The sequence below is a fragment of the Haemorhous mexicanus genome, chromosome 2, assembly GCF_027477595.1.
Source record: "Haemorhous mexicanus isolate bHaeMex1 chromosome 2, bHaeMex1.pri, whole genome shotgun sequence".
NCBI lineage: Eukaryota > Metazoa > Chordata > Aves > Passeriformes > Fringillidae > Haemorhous > Haemorhous mexicanus.
This window is the reverse complement of record NC_082342.1, coordinates 9,124,697-9,143,300: the sequence shown is the minus strand read 5'-3', so window position 1 is coordinate 9,143,300 and position 18,604 is coordinate 9,124,697. Positions and strand designations below refer to the sequence as shown.

The 18,604-nt window shown below is 38.4% G+C and overlaps 1 protein-coding gene across 1 annotated transcript in view; it reads right to left on the bottom strand.

Moving 5' to 3' along the window:
• The window catches only part of ROBO1 (roundabout guidance receptor 1), a 595,330-nt gene that overhangs the window by 29,459 nt on the left and 547,267 nt on the right, over nt 1-18,604 (bottom strand). The window contains exons 18-21 of the mRNA XM_059872698.1: nt 15,673-15,844; nt 8,440-8,637; nt 5,024-5,050; nt 2,317-2,359 (exon numbers count right to left, since the gene is read on the bottom strand). Coding sequence (XP_059728681.1) covers nt 2,317-2,359; nt 5,024-5,050; nt 8,440-8,637; nt 15,673-15,844 — 440 coding nt within the window. The remainder of the gene's footprint in view (nt 1-2,316; nt 2,360-5,023; nt 5,051-8,439; nt 8,638-15,672; nt 15,845-18,604) is intronic.

Genomic DNA, 18,604 nt, shown 5'->3' with positions numbered 1-18,604 from the left:
ATGCATTGAGTAAAGAAGCATTTTTAAAAAAAAATCTGAAATAAATATACAGCTGTGCATGCCTGTGAGCAGGCCAGCTGATTTGAAATTCCCTGCTTTTTTCCCTACACTCTACTCATACAATGAACCTACACCTCAAGGCATTTAGAGAAGACAAAGCATCCCAGAATGTTTCAGCACTTTAAAGATCTGTGTACTGGTTTGTTGCACAGAGAATTAAAGATCCTTTGTTTCTAAAATTTCCTTTGCATTCACACCTGCTGTCATGTAAGAAATGTGGTGTAATGTATATAAGCATACAAGAATTCCACTAATTGGAGACATTTAGGCAAGAGATGCTTGCATTACAGATCCATAACCTGGTGATGGTTTGAGATCATATATTCCAAAGATCTTTAACCTTGGCAGTAAATTTCTTGACTCCCTGAATTACTGGACACGATCTGAGGCAGGGGTGGACAGAGCCAAGTGGCTGTGTGGGTGCTGGCTGGAGTAAACCCAACACAATTACCATTGCTCAAATCCTGTCTAGAAAAGGGATTGCCACAGAAATGGGTATTTTTTCAGCATCACACAAGTGGGGATTATGTTGAAATATATCACTGTGACATTTTGAAATCTGAAAAATGCTTTAACATGCTCACATAACTGGACTTGGCAAAAATGCTAAACCTTTCCAAAACACTACAAATATAAAGTAAGGGAGTGAAAACCTTAGGTTTGGATATCAGAAGATGGTTTCATATGCAAAAATAACGGGGTTTTTTGTTTCTTTTTTTTACATTGCAGAACTGTGTTTCTATAAAATAAGTTACATCACACAGGCTGTCAGTGCTGTATATGTAAATGAACAAAGCCAGCACAGATGCTTGCACCTTGAATCAATTACATTGTTAGATTCTGGCACTGCTGCTGAGCACTAGGACAGTAAAATTGAAGCTGATGCTCTAGAAGTACCAAAATTACTGTGCACTACGTAGACACTGGTGAGTTCATTTCTGCTCTCTGTGTGAGAGTGCTTCATCTAGCCTGTGCTAAGGGAAGAGTGAGAAAGCAGAGTGGCACAAAGAACACAAAGAATGTTAGCTGAGTATCTTTTTGAACAACTCTCAGGGAAAGAGAGGGTTCATCCCTCTTCTCTCCTATTTTCTCACTCTCCTGTTGTAAGGGCGGCAACCCAGTGATTTACAGATTTTTCCATTCAAAAATCACATGGTAAATGTTCTAGAGGCTTCTCTCTATGCTCCTGTGGCCCTGAGAGCACAGCAGCACACAGTGCTGGGCAGAGATAGCTGCAATTCCTCATAATATGCCAGGTCCAGCTGCAGCAGGAGCTGAATAGCCTCACCTCTGCACAGCACTCAGGCAGACTGGGAATGCTTTATTCCATGCCTAATCTTCACAATTACCAATTTTTTGCATGGTCTTGCAAATTAGGAATCACAAGATGCCACTTGTGAACAGGAATTGTTACAGGACTTTGTTGCCCAGCTGGTCTCTGAGATTTTAGCATTATTTCAGCATCATGCCAAATCTTTGAATGTGACCTAGAAATAAAAATGATGAGCTGCTAAAGCACCACTGCTCTGACCTGCCTTTTTGCTAAAACCATTCTTTTTCTTCCTGAAGAAAACTTTACCCCTACAGAGGAAATGTAAATTAGTGTTTTCTCCATGGCCATTCATTAAGGAATAACATAAACCCAGTGAGCATGCCTTGGTTAAATCCTCAATCTGGAATGGACCTGGTTCTCAGAGTGGGTGCTTGTAAATTTACAAACTGCTTCCCTCTCCTTCACTGCCCCATCTATTTTAAGCAATGCTTTAACTGTTTTGCATTCAGAGAAGCGTTTTTTTCCTAATATGTTACCTTATAAGCCATTTATGTCTTCAACAGTTTTTACCAATAAACGTTTTCTTTCTCTGTAGTATTTGTGAAGCTGCAATATTTCTTGATCTTCATAAAGGCCACGACTTAATTACTTTTACTCCCTTAATCAGATGGTAAGCCAGGTCTTTATTTTAAAGTTAAAGTACTCCCTCTGCTGCTCGTTTTTTGAGATGCAGTTTTTATAGGTTAACAAAGCTGAAAATACTTCAAATCATGTTTTGGAAGTCAACCTAAAAATTCAAAAATTCAAAAATTCTTCTCCTAGACAGAAAATATATGGCCAAAATGTATACATTAATATAATGAACTAAAACATATTTATACAAGTGATTATTCTGCCTTCACTTACAAGGACAATTGAATTCCTGAAATCCTTAAATTTATTTGCACACAATTTATACCTATAAGAATAAAGAACATAATTACCTGCCTCCACTGCTTACGGCCTCTCCTCCTCTCTGATATGTTACTGAAATAGTTAAAGATAAAAAGAAGGAAAAAAAATTTAAAAATCATACAAGACTCCTTCAATAACAGTATTTACTTTGCCTTTGTTTCATTTTAGGTAAGACAATAATTGTTCATTGTTTATACATTAATTCTGAGTCTCGTTCTGCAAGCTACTGCTTCAAATCCAAGTTTAGACATAATACTTGTGTTGCTTGATAACTGCTAGTCCTAGCCCCAACAGGGTTTTATATTTCAGTTCTGTTCTGAACACACACACACACATGTATGGCTTAAGAAAGCAGGAAGCCATACATCAGGTTGAACTTATTCTTAACATAACTCTGCTGACTTCAGTGGAGTTAGTCTGTGGAAGAATTTAGGTCATATATTTATTTCATGAATGGCTGGATGTTAAAGCTTTGCTCTACCTTATTATTTTGGCAAGATTAAAGAGGTATCATGATTCTATAACAGACCTTACTTCCAATGTAAATAATGGCTCATTGCAGCTGAAGCTACTGCAAAAACAAATGCTCTTTCTGAATGCTACTGCATATACACTCAGGGAACAAGAACACTCTAGGAGCCCACAGAAGCTGCACATTTTATAACATTTTACAACTAGATTTATAAATTATACTAAATAATATAAGAATTCAAAGATATAAATCTTGGTTAAAAAACAGTCTGGGAGAAAGAACACTTCTAAATTATAAGGAACTGTTTTTCTAGCATTTCAAAGTATTCTCCATGAACAAAGCTGATGTCCACATGCATTCGTTTGTTGGTGTGCATTGCATATCCTTCACAGGAAGCAAGATGTTTGAGAAATTAGTTTTTAGGATGCAAACATCCAAGAAGAAACAGTGCTATAAATTTTGCAGGTTTACGTTGGATTTGGCAAAGGGTTAAGGAGATTGCCTCCTTGCATATGCTGATGGATTCTACACTTTCCAGCTAGGACTGTGCTGAAAACAAGCAGCCAAATTCTGCTCTTTAGAAGAACTCCAAACTGGGAGTCTGTAAGAGAGAGATAAATGCTGGCAGTGATTACAATAACAGGATTAAAATGTAGGATGCATTCCTACAGGTAAGTCTTTTACTGTAGGTAATGCTAAAGAGGGGAGCCAGGTTCAATTTAAAGTCAAAGCATGACTGAGATTCTGGATTGAAAAACAGGGATTTTTTTTTCTTTTAAGTGTTTTACATGCTTTATGTTTTTCCCAATTTCTTCTTTAAAAATCTCAAGGCTATTTATTTTCCAGCTCTGACACATCTTAAGAAACCCTGATATTTTCTTTTAATGTTAAGAATCCATTGGAGAGAATAGATGTCAGCTTCCAACCTCTGCAGAATTTCAGCGGCGTGCTACAACGGAGATTACAACAGAAGCCTCTGTTTAGCCAATTAAAGTAACAGCAAAATAATAAAGAGTTTGAATTATTCTCCACTGAGGCACTCAAAGGCCTACAGAAACATTGAGGGCCACTCTGGCTCATGCTGAACAGGAAACAACTGCACTGAACATAAGAGGCTGGCTTGTGAGAGCAGGCACCCTCCAGTTTGACGAACAGCACGTGGGTAAAGCTAACCCAGCCCAGCCCGGTCTGCGGGGATGAGTGCAGGCACTCGGGGGTGGCTTCCTCTGTGCTCCAGCCTGAAGGATGGAATTCAGCTGCTGCACAGAGCCCACACTAGCACAGTGCTGATCAGGAGCTAGCATTCCCTGGGAAACTGCCTGTGCAGAGCTGGGCTGGGTGGGTTTTACCCTGCCTGGATACACACGACCTGCAAGTCTCACAGGTCTCTTGTGAAAATGGAGGATTTTGAACAAAGGAGGGAAAAACAACCTGTCTATTCACTCAGGCTAAAAGAAAAGCAGGACTGGTGGGTACAGAATGTGTTGGGCTTTATCTAGTGCAGAGGGTGAGCTGCTCAGCTGCCAGACTGTAGGACCCACTGAAGGTCAGCTGTACAGGATGGAAAGGCTATCATGGGCTTGGGTGGGCTATTGTTCAGATTATGTTGTATTTTGCACATTTCTACACAAAACAGAAAGCGATTTTAAACTCACAATGAATTTTAAATGCACTTCTTTTTAAGCTGAACAGGATCATGATTTTAAAGTTTCATAACAAAAAACAATTTAAGGCAGCAAGCAAAGAAATCTAACTGCTGTAACGCTTTGATTTTCTGTATCTTCCAAAGCAGACAACTCTGAGGCCACTGGATTAATGCAGATTCAGAGGAAATGAAAGGAACAAATATTTCACCAGCTATAATCTCACTGAATCTCTTTCAAGTCAGCATCTGGGCTCTGCTAAGTCATTCGTCCTCCACCAGAAGCACCTTTTGCATCTCTAGATGTGGGAGGCCACACTATTCCCTTGGAATATGCAGGAAGAGAGCCCAGGTTGCACAAACTGACAGGATCATGCTACGAAATGGCATGCTGGCATGGAATGGTGTGCTTTGAAATGGTACACACAAATAGAAAATATTGTCAGCCACAAAGCAAATGCACACTTCTCAGAGAACAAATAATGATACCTGTCATTAATGACATTGCTGAAAACACTCCCTTCAGAACAGCTGGGCTGGTTGGTTATGTCAGAGAAAGAGAAATAGTACCACAAACACATGCTTAAGTAACAAAGAAGGGGGGAAAAGTGCAAATATATACCTGTTGGTGTGAAGGTAAAAGACGGGACTGAAAAATCAAAACAAAATACAAACTGGTTATTAAGCTGAAGAGAGAAAGGGAAACATACCACATTAGTATAAATCTAGCAGACAGCTGAACATAAAACAAATATATATAACTAACCCACTAGTTCAATCACATTGATATAAAAATAAAACTGAAATTGCAATTCAGAAAGAAGATTGTCTGCAGGTACTATTCAGGGAAAAAAAACAAAGGCAAAAAAAGCAAAAAGCTTGGTATTCTATTGTGCTCCTGAGGGGATGAGACTGTGGTTTAGCCTTTCAAATCCTTCTCAGTTTGGTATTTTAAGTTTTTTTTCTGAAAATCCTAGCACAAACAAAACCCCCACACTGTTAATCATTCCAGAATGCAGAATGACAAATTCCTTAACAAAGCCTTATCAAGGTCCTATTGAATCTTATCTGCAGTTCACTAAGTAAATGCTCATTACACTGAACTAATAGGCACGTTTAGGCATTCAGTAAGGAAATAATAATCATAAAAAGGAACAAAGAGAACTGCTGTTTTACCGCCTCTGAATCAAGAATGGCACCAACTCTCACTGCAATGAAGACACTAAAATCTACTGCAGCAATTAATTTTTGTTTTCAGAGATGAGACTGTTATACAGAGTAATTATCTTTCTTTTTTAAATAATCACCAAAAAAGAAAAACCTCCCTAGATGAAACACCTTTCTACCTTCCAACCCTTGGCTTTAAGAGGGAAAGGTTAACAACAGAACAATGACACTGCTTGACAATCTTCTCTCTCACAGCTACTATAAATCCTCTTTGGATCAATAGGGTCTCTAATCCAAATACAGAGCAGCAGCATCTGCTCTTCCTATTAGCACATGCTCCCCCTCCTGTTGACAAGACAGTATCGTTTTCCTCTCACTGATGGCAGAACAAGGCTAACGTTGCCCTTTCTGATCTAATGACAGCAAAAGGTAACAGAAACAATCAAATATTCACTAAAAACAGCCTGGAGACAGAAGGTCTCTAGCAAAGCCAGAACAGAAAGAAAAGATTCTGGCTAAGAGAACAACTTCTCAATCTTATTTTTTTAAGAACTCTAAAGTTTTTGGGGAGTGCAGTGTGTCTTGTTATTTAGGATATGCTGTAGGTTTACCTCCTTTTTACCAAGCCAATTTGTTTCCAGTGATATGATACTAAGAAAAGAAAAATGGAGTATTTAGACATTTTAGGCTCCATTTGTAGCAAAGCTTTTTTTCTTGGGAATACCATAGTATTTTCTTTGAGCTGGGCCTTTTCACATAGTTAAGTTTCATTTAGTTATATTCAAAATATTGAATCATAGTAAGAAGCTTTCATGAAAATAGAACTGGCATTTAAACCTGAGCTTGATTCCAAAGAGAATAAAGAACCTCAAAATAATTTGCAATCACACAGACATGAAAAATAATCTTAAGCTACTGTCTCACTACTCTTCTGTGAGCTAAGTACTAAACCTAGTTCTGTGTCTTAGGGAACTGAAGAGGTTCAACTGAAAGAAATCTTATTGCTACCACATGAAAGAATGACTTAATTCTTAGAGCTTCTATTAATAAACTCTTCCGAGTGTGTAAGACTGCTAGTACAGTATGTATGTGTGGGAGTAGTGAAGTATTTTAACAGATGACAGGCCTGAAGCTAAATATAAAAATAAATAAATGCAAGACTGAAGAAAGTTTGGGCTTGCAGTGATGACTTGATGAACTGCAGAGTGGCAAACTACTTTGCAATTCATATTTCACTAAAGATAGGCTTTGTCTTTGAAGAGCACTTGATACCAGAGATACGTGCCCTACTTTTCTGTACACTTTCATTTAAACTCCCCCCCAAATTACACAAAAGATATTTTTACAGATATTGAAAAACACAGCTGTTTTGAACAATAGCTGATGTCACTGAAGTAAGCATTTTTAAGGACAAATTGTATGCCTTTTGCCTAATCATAGGTACTGGTGAAAGCACAGTGATGTTAGTGTGATAGAGCTGTAGAAAGGCAGTGTGGCAGCATGCTATTAGTAAAACAAAACAGCGCGGGCCAGTGCAGCACTACGTGGGGGGCTGTCCTGCCCTAAATGCCAGCAGAACACAGTCAAGGGTGCAATTCCTTCCAACTCCCTTGGCTGCAACTCCACTAAAACCACTGTTCCTGGAGCCCAAAGTGAGCACTGGTACTTCAATAGCACGGAGGACATCTCAGCTCTGCAATACTCTGGACATATTCCCATGTTTCCACTCACTCATTTGCTATTTTTAGCACTGCTTCTTTTACACAGCAATGTATTGCTGCTGTTTGAAACCATTTGTGTTTTTGATTTGCCTGTCTTGCCCATAACACATTCATTCTTGGGGACTAAAGAATGCAATCTCATGACACCTTTCATACAAAAAGTTGCATCCATCTTCTAAACCTTGGCCTGTCTTCTGATTGCTAAATGTCAAATATAACCCCTCTAGTTCTTCAAAAGCAGGATCTCCCATTTTCTGATTAATTCCAAAAGTTATGGTTCTCACTCTACAATTACCTATGAGGTACAGCTTTGAGATGTAATGAACTGCGGCTCATTGAATTCAGCTTTAATTTCCAGGCTTAACTTGGAAATTATTTGATCTGGAGGAGTCAAGTTTTTATTCCAGAAGATCTTCCAGGTAGAGATTTTAGTTTTGTTTGTCAGAGAGTATACTGAAAAGCACTGCTTTACCACTGACAATGCGATATATAGGAAGTATCAATAACATGAAATAACATGAAAATGAGAAGTGCTTTAAGTTAGCCCCACTGCTGCCATTCTAACTAAACACAGATGCAGGATGGTAGAGCCCCAGAACTCAGTTCCAGCCAAGGGTCTCACAACAGCATTTATGAAAAGAGTCTTGGAAAGCAGACTGACCATTGTGCTTTTGCAAGCAGCCACACTTCCCTCAGAACAGGAGAAATTCAAGTACCCACACCCAAAGTGTTACTGCAGTGTACACCACTGTTAGCACTCCCAGCAGCAGGCAAAGCACTGGAAGGGGGGACAAGGAGCTGCCATCCACGCCAGATGGCTCCTCTTCAGATGAAACAGTGTCAGAAAGCAAGGGCACATTGGAAACCCATCTTTAACTTTCTCATTTGTAGGAGTATCTTTATAGAAAGCTACTCCTGGTATTCAGCTCTAGACTTATGCTCTAAAGGCAGACTTAGCACATTTTGTAAGTATTGCTGTTCTCTGCACTGGCTCCTGACCCACACTTCATGAAAGCACTGAAGCAAGCTGATAACTCCTTATTTGAGCCTAAGAAGAACAAGAGACTGATGACAAAATAAATAGGCAGCAAACAGGCATTCAGCAGCACGTTTGCTATCCCACTTCAGACTGAAATAGAGAATAGGGCACCTTTTCTGATACCAGCATAAGTACTCGTGAGTCCATTCCTCTTCTTCCTGTGGCGGTACAACCAGATGCTGAAGACCATGAGGATAATCCAACAGGCTGCACCAATTCCAGCAATAAAGGCAGGCTGCTTTACTACATCAGAAATCTGCTGGGCTAAACTGACTTGATCTTCTGAAGACACAGGGTTTCCATGAGAATCTGAAACAGAGACACCCGTAACAGCCAATTAATTTGAATGAAAAGCTGTAAAAGGCAGCGTGAAAAGAGCTGACATAATTGCAGTCCAGTTTCTCAAGGTAAAATCCTTAAGACTGCTCTTCAAAATCTCACTTCTACAGGTCTAGACAAAAGTGGTTTTTTTTCTGTACAAGACAGGTACCTCCAGTATCACTAACTTTTCTTTGCTTACAAAAGCTGCTAAAATCAGGCTACCAGAATAGAAAGGCTCCTAAATGACAAACCTGTGGACTGCTATTTTTTATTTTTCTTCCATTTTAAAAAAGCAACATCAGCTTCAGAATATCATTCAGAAAATCAGCAAAAACCACACCAAGTGAGAAAAAGCTCTAGTACACAACATGAGTAGCAATGTGAACGGGTATAAGTCAGCTCCCCAGATGTCCACTCTCAGAACTGACAATCATTTACAAATTTAAACCACATTCCCATGAGGTTGGTATTGAGGGAGATATTTTAATCTAGCAGTTCTTAACAGATTACCTAAATCTTGTATTACACAGTCTAATGTACTACTTGCAGTCTCTCACTTTGACCTCAATTAAAAAAAAGACTAAATGTTTAAAAGTATGCAGAAAAATAAAACTACAAAATAACCAATCCTGCCCCCTTAAATACAGATGAATAAGCTAAAGGATAACTAAAAAATGATTTATGAATTGCAAAAAAACAGCCAAGGAGTTTCATTAGTAATGAACAAGCAGTGCTTTTCAAAACCAGTTTAGCCTTAAATACCTCACATCAAAATAAAGAACATGCATTTTTCCACAGACTATTAATTATTTTTTTCATAGAGACAGCACCTTTCAGAATTGGTCTTTTCTGCTCTTTCTGTACTGAACTTTTGCAGGAACCTTCTGGGAACAGCAGTAAGAAGACCCAGTTAGTGACCAAGCTTTCTGACTGAAGTGAAGCAACTCAAAGCCAAAATACTGCCTTCCTGATGCTTTATCACCACAGTGAGTGCTCACTGGAAATTTCATTACTGCACAGGGCATGGGCAAGAATTCAAAGCCTTTACTCAGAGCGGATATTGCTTTACACATTCCACAGCTTAGTCTTTGAAATACCCACTCTTACTCCTGCATAAATCCACGAGATAGGTGCTTTATATTATTGGTAGGGACATCAAATTCAGAATGAGAGATTAATGTTTTAAGGAGAAAGGTGCTGTTATTAACTCTATTAATATGAACTATATAAGAAATAAAAGCCTATTTGCTTAACACCAGTATCTTTTCCCTATGAACTAAGCAGTGAAGAGAATTTTTTTATGATGCATTATGCCAAAATAAGCAAACATAAAATATAAGCAACTACAATACAAACAAGATATGAAATCACAACAAATTATATCCTCTGGAAAATGATGCCTTTTTGAATGGAAAAGGTTAAATTAGTAACAGCTCTCCCAGTGAAGGCTTCCAGATTCCAGTTTCTGCAACCTTGAAGTCAAATATCTATTTTTCTGAGAAATCACCCCCACCCTTGACTGCTACCTTATTGGAAATTTTATTTCATATGTCAGCTCTCTCTATCTTCTGTGATCCTAAGTGCACTGCCTAGCCTAAAAGTTCACCAGGCAGACTCATTCTTTTCTTACTAATACACTCTTTGTGTCTGCTGGGTTTATGGATTTCACGCCTATTTGTGCAAGGTTAAGATGGGTTGCTTCAGATTTTATGGAGACAGCCAAGTGAAGTTCCACACAAGTGGCCAGATGGGCTTAAATGTCTAAAGTACACTGTGACCAATGAATTAAAGCTGTCATCTCATCTTTTGTCTCTCTGCAGCTGAGGCCATATTAAGATATGAAAACTTGCATTGTCAGTCTCCTTTTCCAAATGAGTAATTTCTGTGGTTTTAAACAGCTACAGTCCCTTATACAACTTAATGGAATAAAATAAAACATTTATGGAGAGCCTCTGGTCCTGAATGAATAAGAGTGATAAATATTTTTTGTGTCATCCTTAACATAGATATTTCCAGGAGAAAAAATAATCACAAACTCAAAAACCAAATAAGATTGTTTTCTAAACACGTCAACAATTCAGTCATACAGAAACACAACACTTTTATACACAGTTTGCATTGCTCAGTCAACATGTGTCTGAACATTATAAAATCCAGAAGAAACGTTGACTGTTTATTATCCTAATTTTAAATTAATATTAATTTCATGCTATTGTTTTACTTGCAAGTGTAAGAACAGCATGAAAATGAACTTTCTTTTAAAAAATTAGTCCTTTGGCACACTGAATATGTGACTGTTAGAGCCATTGCATAAGCTGGTATGTACCTATGCATATGGGAAAGAGAAAAATGCAGCTATGTTCACATACAGTCAAACAGCATAGGAGGAGATGGAAGGGCTTTCAAGAAGTCACATTTGACTACATCCTACTCCTCTTGTAATTCAAAAACAGAAAGCAAGCTAAATATAAAGAGAATGAAATGTAGTGACCTCCTCACCACTAAACACTTACAGGAACATTATCTTGGAAGCCTTTCTTTGAGAAGGGCATCTTCCCTCTCCCTAATAGCCCAGTGAGATCCTGAATGATCAGTCTTGGAAAAAACTCTTGAACTAAAAAAAAAAACAACCTAGTTTTTTTTAATCCAAGGGAATTTCTGCAACTTTGACTGATATATAAATGGTTCATCATGAACATTCCTGTTCCTGCTTGCACCCTTCAGGGAGATGTGCCAAAACAATAAGGGAACATAAACATTCTATGGCAAAGTGCACCCTTACTGCCAGAGCAGCAGCCGCAGCATTTAATGGACTTGGAAATGCCTCAGAGTTGTTGGAGCAGGCTGATCCCACAGCTCCCTGAAACCAGCATATTATCACAGTGACTCATCCCTTCTTCTACCCCAAGATAAGAGCCTTCTTTTTAATCACAGATAATGTTGCTGTGGCTATTGCTCACAAGCTACTTGATTTGAATGTCTTGAAGCTCCAAGTTTCAAACTTCAATGGAAACTAATTAGAATTTACATAGAGAAGAACTGGAACCTCTAATCCTGTAGTGTTAAATATTCATATAAATAGTAATAATATGAAAACTAACATTTAAGTTTCTAAATAATAAATAAAATATCAATATCCATTTATGACTGGAACACCAAAGATTCAAAAAATACAGGAAATTCCACGCTGACAGGTGGGCAAGCACTTAACTTTGCTTTGTACAAGTATAACTTATGGAATGGTACTCTTCCATATGTATGTCTCATTCAGTGTACAAAATGTACAAACACTGAGTAGGAATATATAAATGGTGTTGACGTTGTTAATTCTGGCAATTAAAAACTTGCAAAACACCTGAAACCTGTAACATATTGAGCGTTATCTCAAATATATGTGCGAGATGCAATATGAAAATTATTTGGTGAAATGTTACCAAGGAAAGAATATGCTATTTTGTCTCCTTTCTAGATGTATGTTTCCCAGACAGATAAAATATCAATTGTACACCTCAGTCTTATAACATACAGCCTGAGGTGACAGCACCAACCTGATCTGAAAGGGTTTGCTGTGAGGGGTATAAATAAAGATTACTCTCTTAAGTTGTTTGCAGACCACAAACAAAAATATCAACAAAAAACCCCTCACAACTATCACATTCAAAGTACCTTAAGAGCTGACAGAATAATAACCTGAAGGCATGCTAGCTAGTTCACAAATCACATCTTCTATACGAAGCAGTTAGAATAATAAAGATTCAATGAGAGTTTCTTGTGTTTTGTACACTTGAGACACCCTCTGGTTGAATAATACACTCAACAGTTAAAGTAATTGTGCAGACATCTCTTAATAAATAACTGCACACCATATATTCACACAAATTATGTGTTTAAGAGTAACAACTGCACTTGTGAGGCTTCTCAGAGCTGGTACCAGAAACAAATACATCACATGTTCCAATGTTACTACTTACCTGTCAACAAGCATAGGTAATGCTGCCAAGCTACCACAGGCAGTGTCCCATCACTCTACAAAAGTTATGCTACAGATCAGCAAAAAATTGCTAATTCTTATCTTTCTGTACAGAGCATTTTTGTAAACAATGTCTTTAAGTTACATGTTGTGACAAGGAAATAAAAGGTTCTATTGAAATTCTGTGATTTTGTTTCTCCACAGCACATTGTATAGGCATAATATAGTCAGCTGTGGCTAGGTCTCATGAATTTTTTTTCCTTAACACCAAAACTTTTGCAGTCTTTCTTTATGTAAAATATCTTTCAAAACAAACAAACAAATAAACAAACAAACTTTTTTTTCAGTCCTTGGAATTCCAGAGAAAGCTTTAAAAGGTCATTCAAAAGCCAAGAGGAAAATTCAGAAGCTTCCTGCAGGGTGTTCTAAGGAGACACATAATTTTTCATTGGACCTCATGATTTTATGAATAACAAGCAAGTTATTTTGTTGGCTTGTCCCTGGTGGCACGGGAAGTCTGGGGTACCACAGCTCAGTGAGCTGCTTCATGTCAGCAGAGACGTGGAAAATGAAAGAGCTCGGAGATTACAATTTGTACCTGTCTTTGGAACAGGTTAAGTGTGTGCACAAGGTCATTTATCACAGCTCAGCTGATGCGTGGGACTGCGACTGCACGCCCCAGCTCCCGGGGAATCCAACGCCTCCTGGCCTCCCCTCTCCTCCTGGAAGGCTGCCCTGGAAAGGTGACACTTCCTCCTGTCACACACCCGGCTGAGGCTCTGCCCAGGCATGTCCCAGAGTCACAAACCTGGGAGCAGCCCACACAGGCTCATAGAGGAGACCCAGCCACGGCCCAGTCTCACGTTTTAGTACCAAAAACACATTACAAGGAGACAGACATTGGAATTTCATGAGAAGTTCTTATTTAAAAAGTGAACCTCAGAATCACACAGTACATTCTGTTTTCACACATGGAATTCCTATTTATAGATATATTTTTTTAATGAAGGACTGCACTAATTCAGGTATCAGGAGAAGATTCCCTGAAGGAATAGTTGGGAGCAGGGTCAGAAATACAGTAACTTGAAGCTGTCACACAGTTCTTAGAGCACATACATATGGCGTGTCAGGACTTTTTCAAACCTTCTACAAGGAGCATCTTAATCCTCTTTCCTCCCCCTCCCTGGCCTCCCTTCCCTCTCTCTGTAACAATGTAATTTATTGCTGGTGAAAAGTGCCAACTGATGACATCAACAAATTAATTTTCTTTCTTCAGAAAGCCACCCAAAAAACTCTGCTCCACCCCCATGCTGGGAGCACTTCTAAGAACTAGGAATCCAGTTCCTTGAGGGGGATGGAGGAGAACTTGAATCACAGGGCAGAGTTGAATAAACTGCAGCCATTCTTCTACCTGGATGATTTAGGTTGCTCTGTGCTACCAAAGAGTGCTAACATTTAAATTTAAGCACTAATTTTCAGCAGCCTCCTGCAGTTGCTGAAAGGGTTGTGGCACCATCTAGACATTTCATCGTTCTGTTTCTTTGTGGCATGGATTTCCACAAGACTCTTGTCTCCACATCTTTGCCACGTAACAACCAAATTATGGGATTTACTAAAATACATCTAGATTTGGCCATGCCACTTAATTGGAGGGAAGCAGTGAAAGCAAACTCCAACCAAGGGAAATATGTGCATTCTATCAGACTTGCACATCTGAACACTTTTCAAGGTGTGGGATCTCTTCTTGTTTTCAAACATAGTAACAATCAAGACCAGAAGTGGGCAAAAACCTTACCCTGACAGCCTTATTTGTTTCTTTTTCCACTTCACAAACCTCAAAGTGATTAAGTTCCATTATAAAATTCACCTTCCATTAGAATTTGCATATCAGCAGACAAAAGGTAAAAAAAAGAAGTGGTATTGGAGTCCTTGGCTTTGAAGATTTGAGGTTATCCTCATAAATCTCACTAATCCAGAATTTTCAAAACCTAAGCCATATAGAATAAGCTTGATTTTGACTGGCTGTAGAAAGCTGTGAAAGGTAGCTGGCTGTAGAGAGGAACAATCCAACAAATAACTAAATGGTTTTCCTGTAATAATTCCATATTAATGGAATATCATACAAGCTGTGTGCAATTTTAGTGTAAAATCTCCATCAATGTAATTTGGGATCATATACCTGTCTAATTTAATTAAGCTAAAGATGGCCTTCCTTTTAATACCTAAGGAAATGTACAAGTAATCTTCCATATTAGTTGCTCTGTCTTGTTTTCACATGCTCTTAATTATAGATTTTTAAATACAACAAGAGAAATAAGAAGGTAGATCTACTAATGATACAGAGACAGACAGGACATACAGTCCAAAGCAACATGCTGAGCTTGCTTTCATAATTATACAGTGTAATGATAAGGTATTTTGCTCCAGGCATACTATAAAGCAGCATATGAATATACTTGAAGCTATTTTAAATAATCTTCAGCTAACCAATAGCAAAGATGCATTTTTCCCAGAAACATCCAGGAGCAATGTCCCTGGTCAACGTTTATGACAGCAGTGTTTGGTGTAAAGGAGATTTAAAGGTCGAATTTTAGTAAATCATTTGTGTACATCTTTTTTTCCTGTACTCAGGTTATTTACTACCTTTCACACATAGTTGATATTTATTGTGCCTAATTTTAGGATGCCTGTTTTTTCTGCTTCCATAGTGATAAAATCTGGTCAAGACAAATTACGTCCTAAAGTGGATCAACACCTAGTGATTCATTCTCCCCTACAAGTTTTTAAGGGTGAAAATTCACTTTTAAAAGTCAACAACTAAAAAGCACTGCTGAACTGGGAGATTTAAAAACACCCCTGTGTTGTTTTAATCCCACCTTTAGAATGCAATTCTAAGGCAAGTTGAAAACCAGAAATGCCAAATCCTGCTATTCCTGAGATCAAGTAACACTATCTATTTCACTTGTCTTGAAAGTATTTCTGGTGCCATAAAAGACAAAAGCAAACAAACAGAAATCACCCCCACCAAGAGGCAGGATTACCAGGAAGCTTACCTAGCTGGATAAACTGGGGATCACTTTTCACCCCAGGTCCTGCCCCAGTGCTGGCAGCCACCTCCACGCTGTATCGGATGCCGGGCACGAGGGAGGGGATGACCACGGAGAAGGTGGTGCCATCCACTGTCTTGTTGATGTGGTATCGGCTCTCATTGCCAAGGCACCAAACCTGCAGGGAAGCAAATGCATGGCACAGGTAAGTGTTCAAAATTCAGCTCTGAAGGGGAAGAAGAAGGGAAGCTGACCCATTCTTCCCTTCTGGGTGAAGAAGTTTACACTTTGGCACTGTTCTAACATCTGCAGTTGTGGATTGCTGTCCTAGGCCCTCTATGAATACTGAAAAGACACTTCTTGTTCCAATGAGCTGCTCCAACTACTAGCATTATGTGGCTGCATTTCTCTTCCCAGAGAAAAGCAAGGCACAACTTCCCAAAGATATTTTCTGAGAATCGCAGTGAGGAACCTCACAGAAAGAAGAAACAATTCCTATCTCATGTGTTCTGCCAAAGTAGAATGCAAAATGGAGATTGTTTACCCAAAGTGATGGTGTTTTGTTTCCTTGGCTTATCAGGGCCAAGCATGTCTCCAGACTGTTGGTCAGCAAACAGTCACAAAATTTTGTTCAGTGGAGTTAAGTGCTTGTGCAGTTTCAGTTTAGATGCAGTGTAATACAGTATAAAATAATGTAATATAGTAATTAATTAACCTTCTAATAACATAGAATCAAATGTGTCATTTCCTCCCTTCGTTGAGGGGCTGCTGCTTTTACAATACCATTATTTGATGAGTTTATCACAATTCATTTAGAGCTCAACAAGTGCTAATGAAACTACAAGCACAGAAGAAATGAGGGAAGCCCCACAGCCAAGAGCTGTTCACATAAACAACAAAGTAAGAGCATTCAGTTAAATGGATTTGTAATTCTCTCCTTCAGGAACTATGTGTCACTCAAAGCAAGTCTTTCATCACATGACATCTTAAGAGAACTGATGTCATGCTGGAGTCCAAACGGTTTTGGTTTTTTTTGGTTTTTTTTTGTTTTTAAGATGGCAGCAAGGGGAGAATATTGAGTGATATGCAGTATGCTGTCTTCTAACTGAGACAACAGCATGATATCAGATCTCATTTTTTGGTTGAGACCAAAATACAGGTCTAGTGACTTCAAATCACAACCTAATATATTACATCAGTGACTTTAAATGGCTAGGAGAAACAATATGATGAGATATCTTTATCTCTTTAGGCCTGAACCACTGATGTGGCAAATGCTTTTAGGAGGATGGCTGAACTCCCAACTGCTATTCAAGGTGAAGTAGCAGCTAATCTACATCTGCTAAAAAAGTCATGAAGCTGTGCCTACTTCCTTTTCGTGCCCTTTCCACAAATGTATTGCTCTACAAAGAACATTTATTCAGAAAGTTAAATTAGCTAAATTCAATACTTTATCTGTAAAGAAGCAAACTTGGCTGAGAACAGCAGCATGTCAGAGCCTGGGCCGATTGTACACGGGAGGGAAGATTTTGCTTTCAACATATGGAGCTCCTAAAAGATTTAGTACCAGATAGCTGCTTTAAATCCCCCGTGCAATTCTGCTGCTGTGGAGACTGCCAGGTGAGGGGGATAGACTTTCACGTGCAGAACAATTGCTACAGCCCCTTCTGTACAGCCCTTTCTGCCTGGACACTGGAAATTTTATCTCACCTTCAGGACATTATAAAGACCCTTTTTCCTCCTCTGGATGCCACAAACTGCAACAAGGCTAGTGGGACACTGTGAGGATGTGAAATGCATTTTAAGTTCCTTTGAAATCGAATACCAGCACAGGATATGTGTAAGTGCTGCTGCAGAGCAGGTCAGAGCACATGAAGAGAATCTCCTTTTTGTGCTCTGATACTACATAGAGACTGTTTCAATCAGTGCTAGGGGTAAAACTATTACTAATACTGCTCTTGAATCCTAAAGGATGGGCACAAAAATGCTCTTATATAAATAAGAACTCAATTAAGTGATGAACAAAAGACTCAAATCTACATTTGGACTTAAGTCAATTTCACAGCAATTATTACTGCTGCCTTGTAAAATGGTACATGTGCAAGCAATGAAACATTTATTTCATTATGTACTTGTAGTCATGAACTACTAATTTAGAAAAAAAAAAGCTTTTGTTCTTAGGAGCTCAAGTACATGGAGAAGTGTATGAAACAAGAATGTCAGGTCAAACATCAAGTTGTTCAGTACTTGCCATCCTACCTTTGACTGTATACATAAATAGGCAAGTGAAAGTAAAACTTTAGAATGTTATAAAAAAAGAATGAATTCACATTATAACAGACACGTAAGGGAAGAGAGAATTAGTAAAACAAGAGAATTTCTAACTGCTGTGAATTTGAATTTCTGGGGTTTTGTGTATGCTACTGACAATTCTTCAATTAAGATAGTATCCTTCTTCCTATTTATTTTATCCTTTAATTAAAGTAGGTACACTCTTGCCTTTGATCTGAGCTGCTGAGAAAATAATGAACTGCCCCACATATGCATACCTTTTTTTTCTTTTTATTTTCTGAGAGAAAAGAGAAGATAGAAAAACAAAAGGGGAAGAGAAAAGAGAAAACTTTCACAAGTCTTCTATTTGAATTTTTTTCTTGTTATTAGTTCTTAATCTAAAATCATCAGTTCTGCATTTCAGTAGTTTTTTTTTTACAAAAGCAGTAATTACATATAGCACCTTCAGTAGGAATGGCATATATATTTTCACAGATATTTTTTTAATGATGTTTTTCTGTCCATGGTGAAAAGCACAAAGGAAAACAACAGCATCAATGCAACAAATACAGATGCAAAATGTGCCACTGTGCCATCTACTGCTAAATAAGCACTACAGTGTGCTTGCTCCAGCACCTGGGAACCTGTCACCTCAAAATCTTGGGAT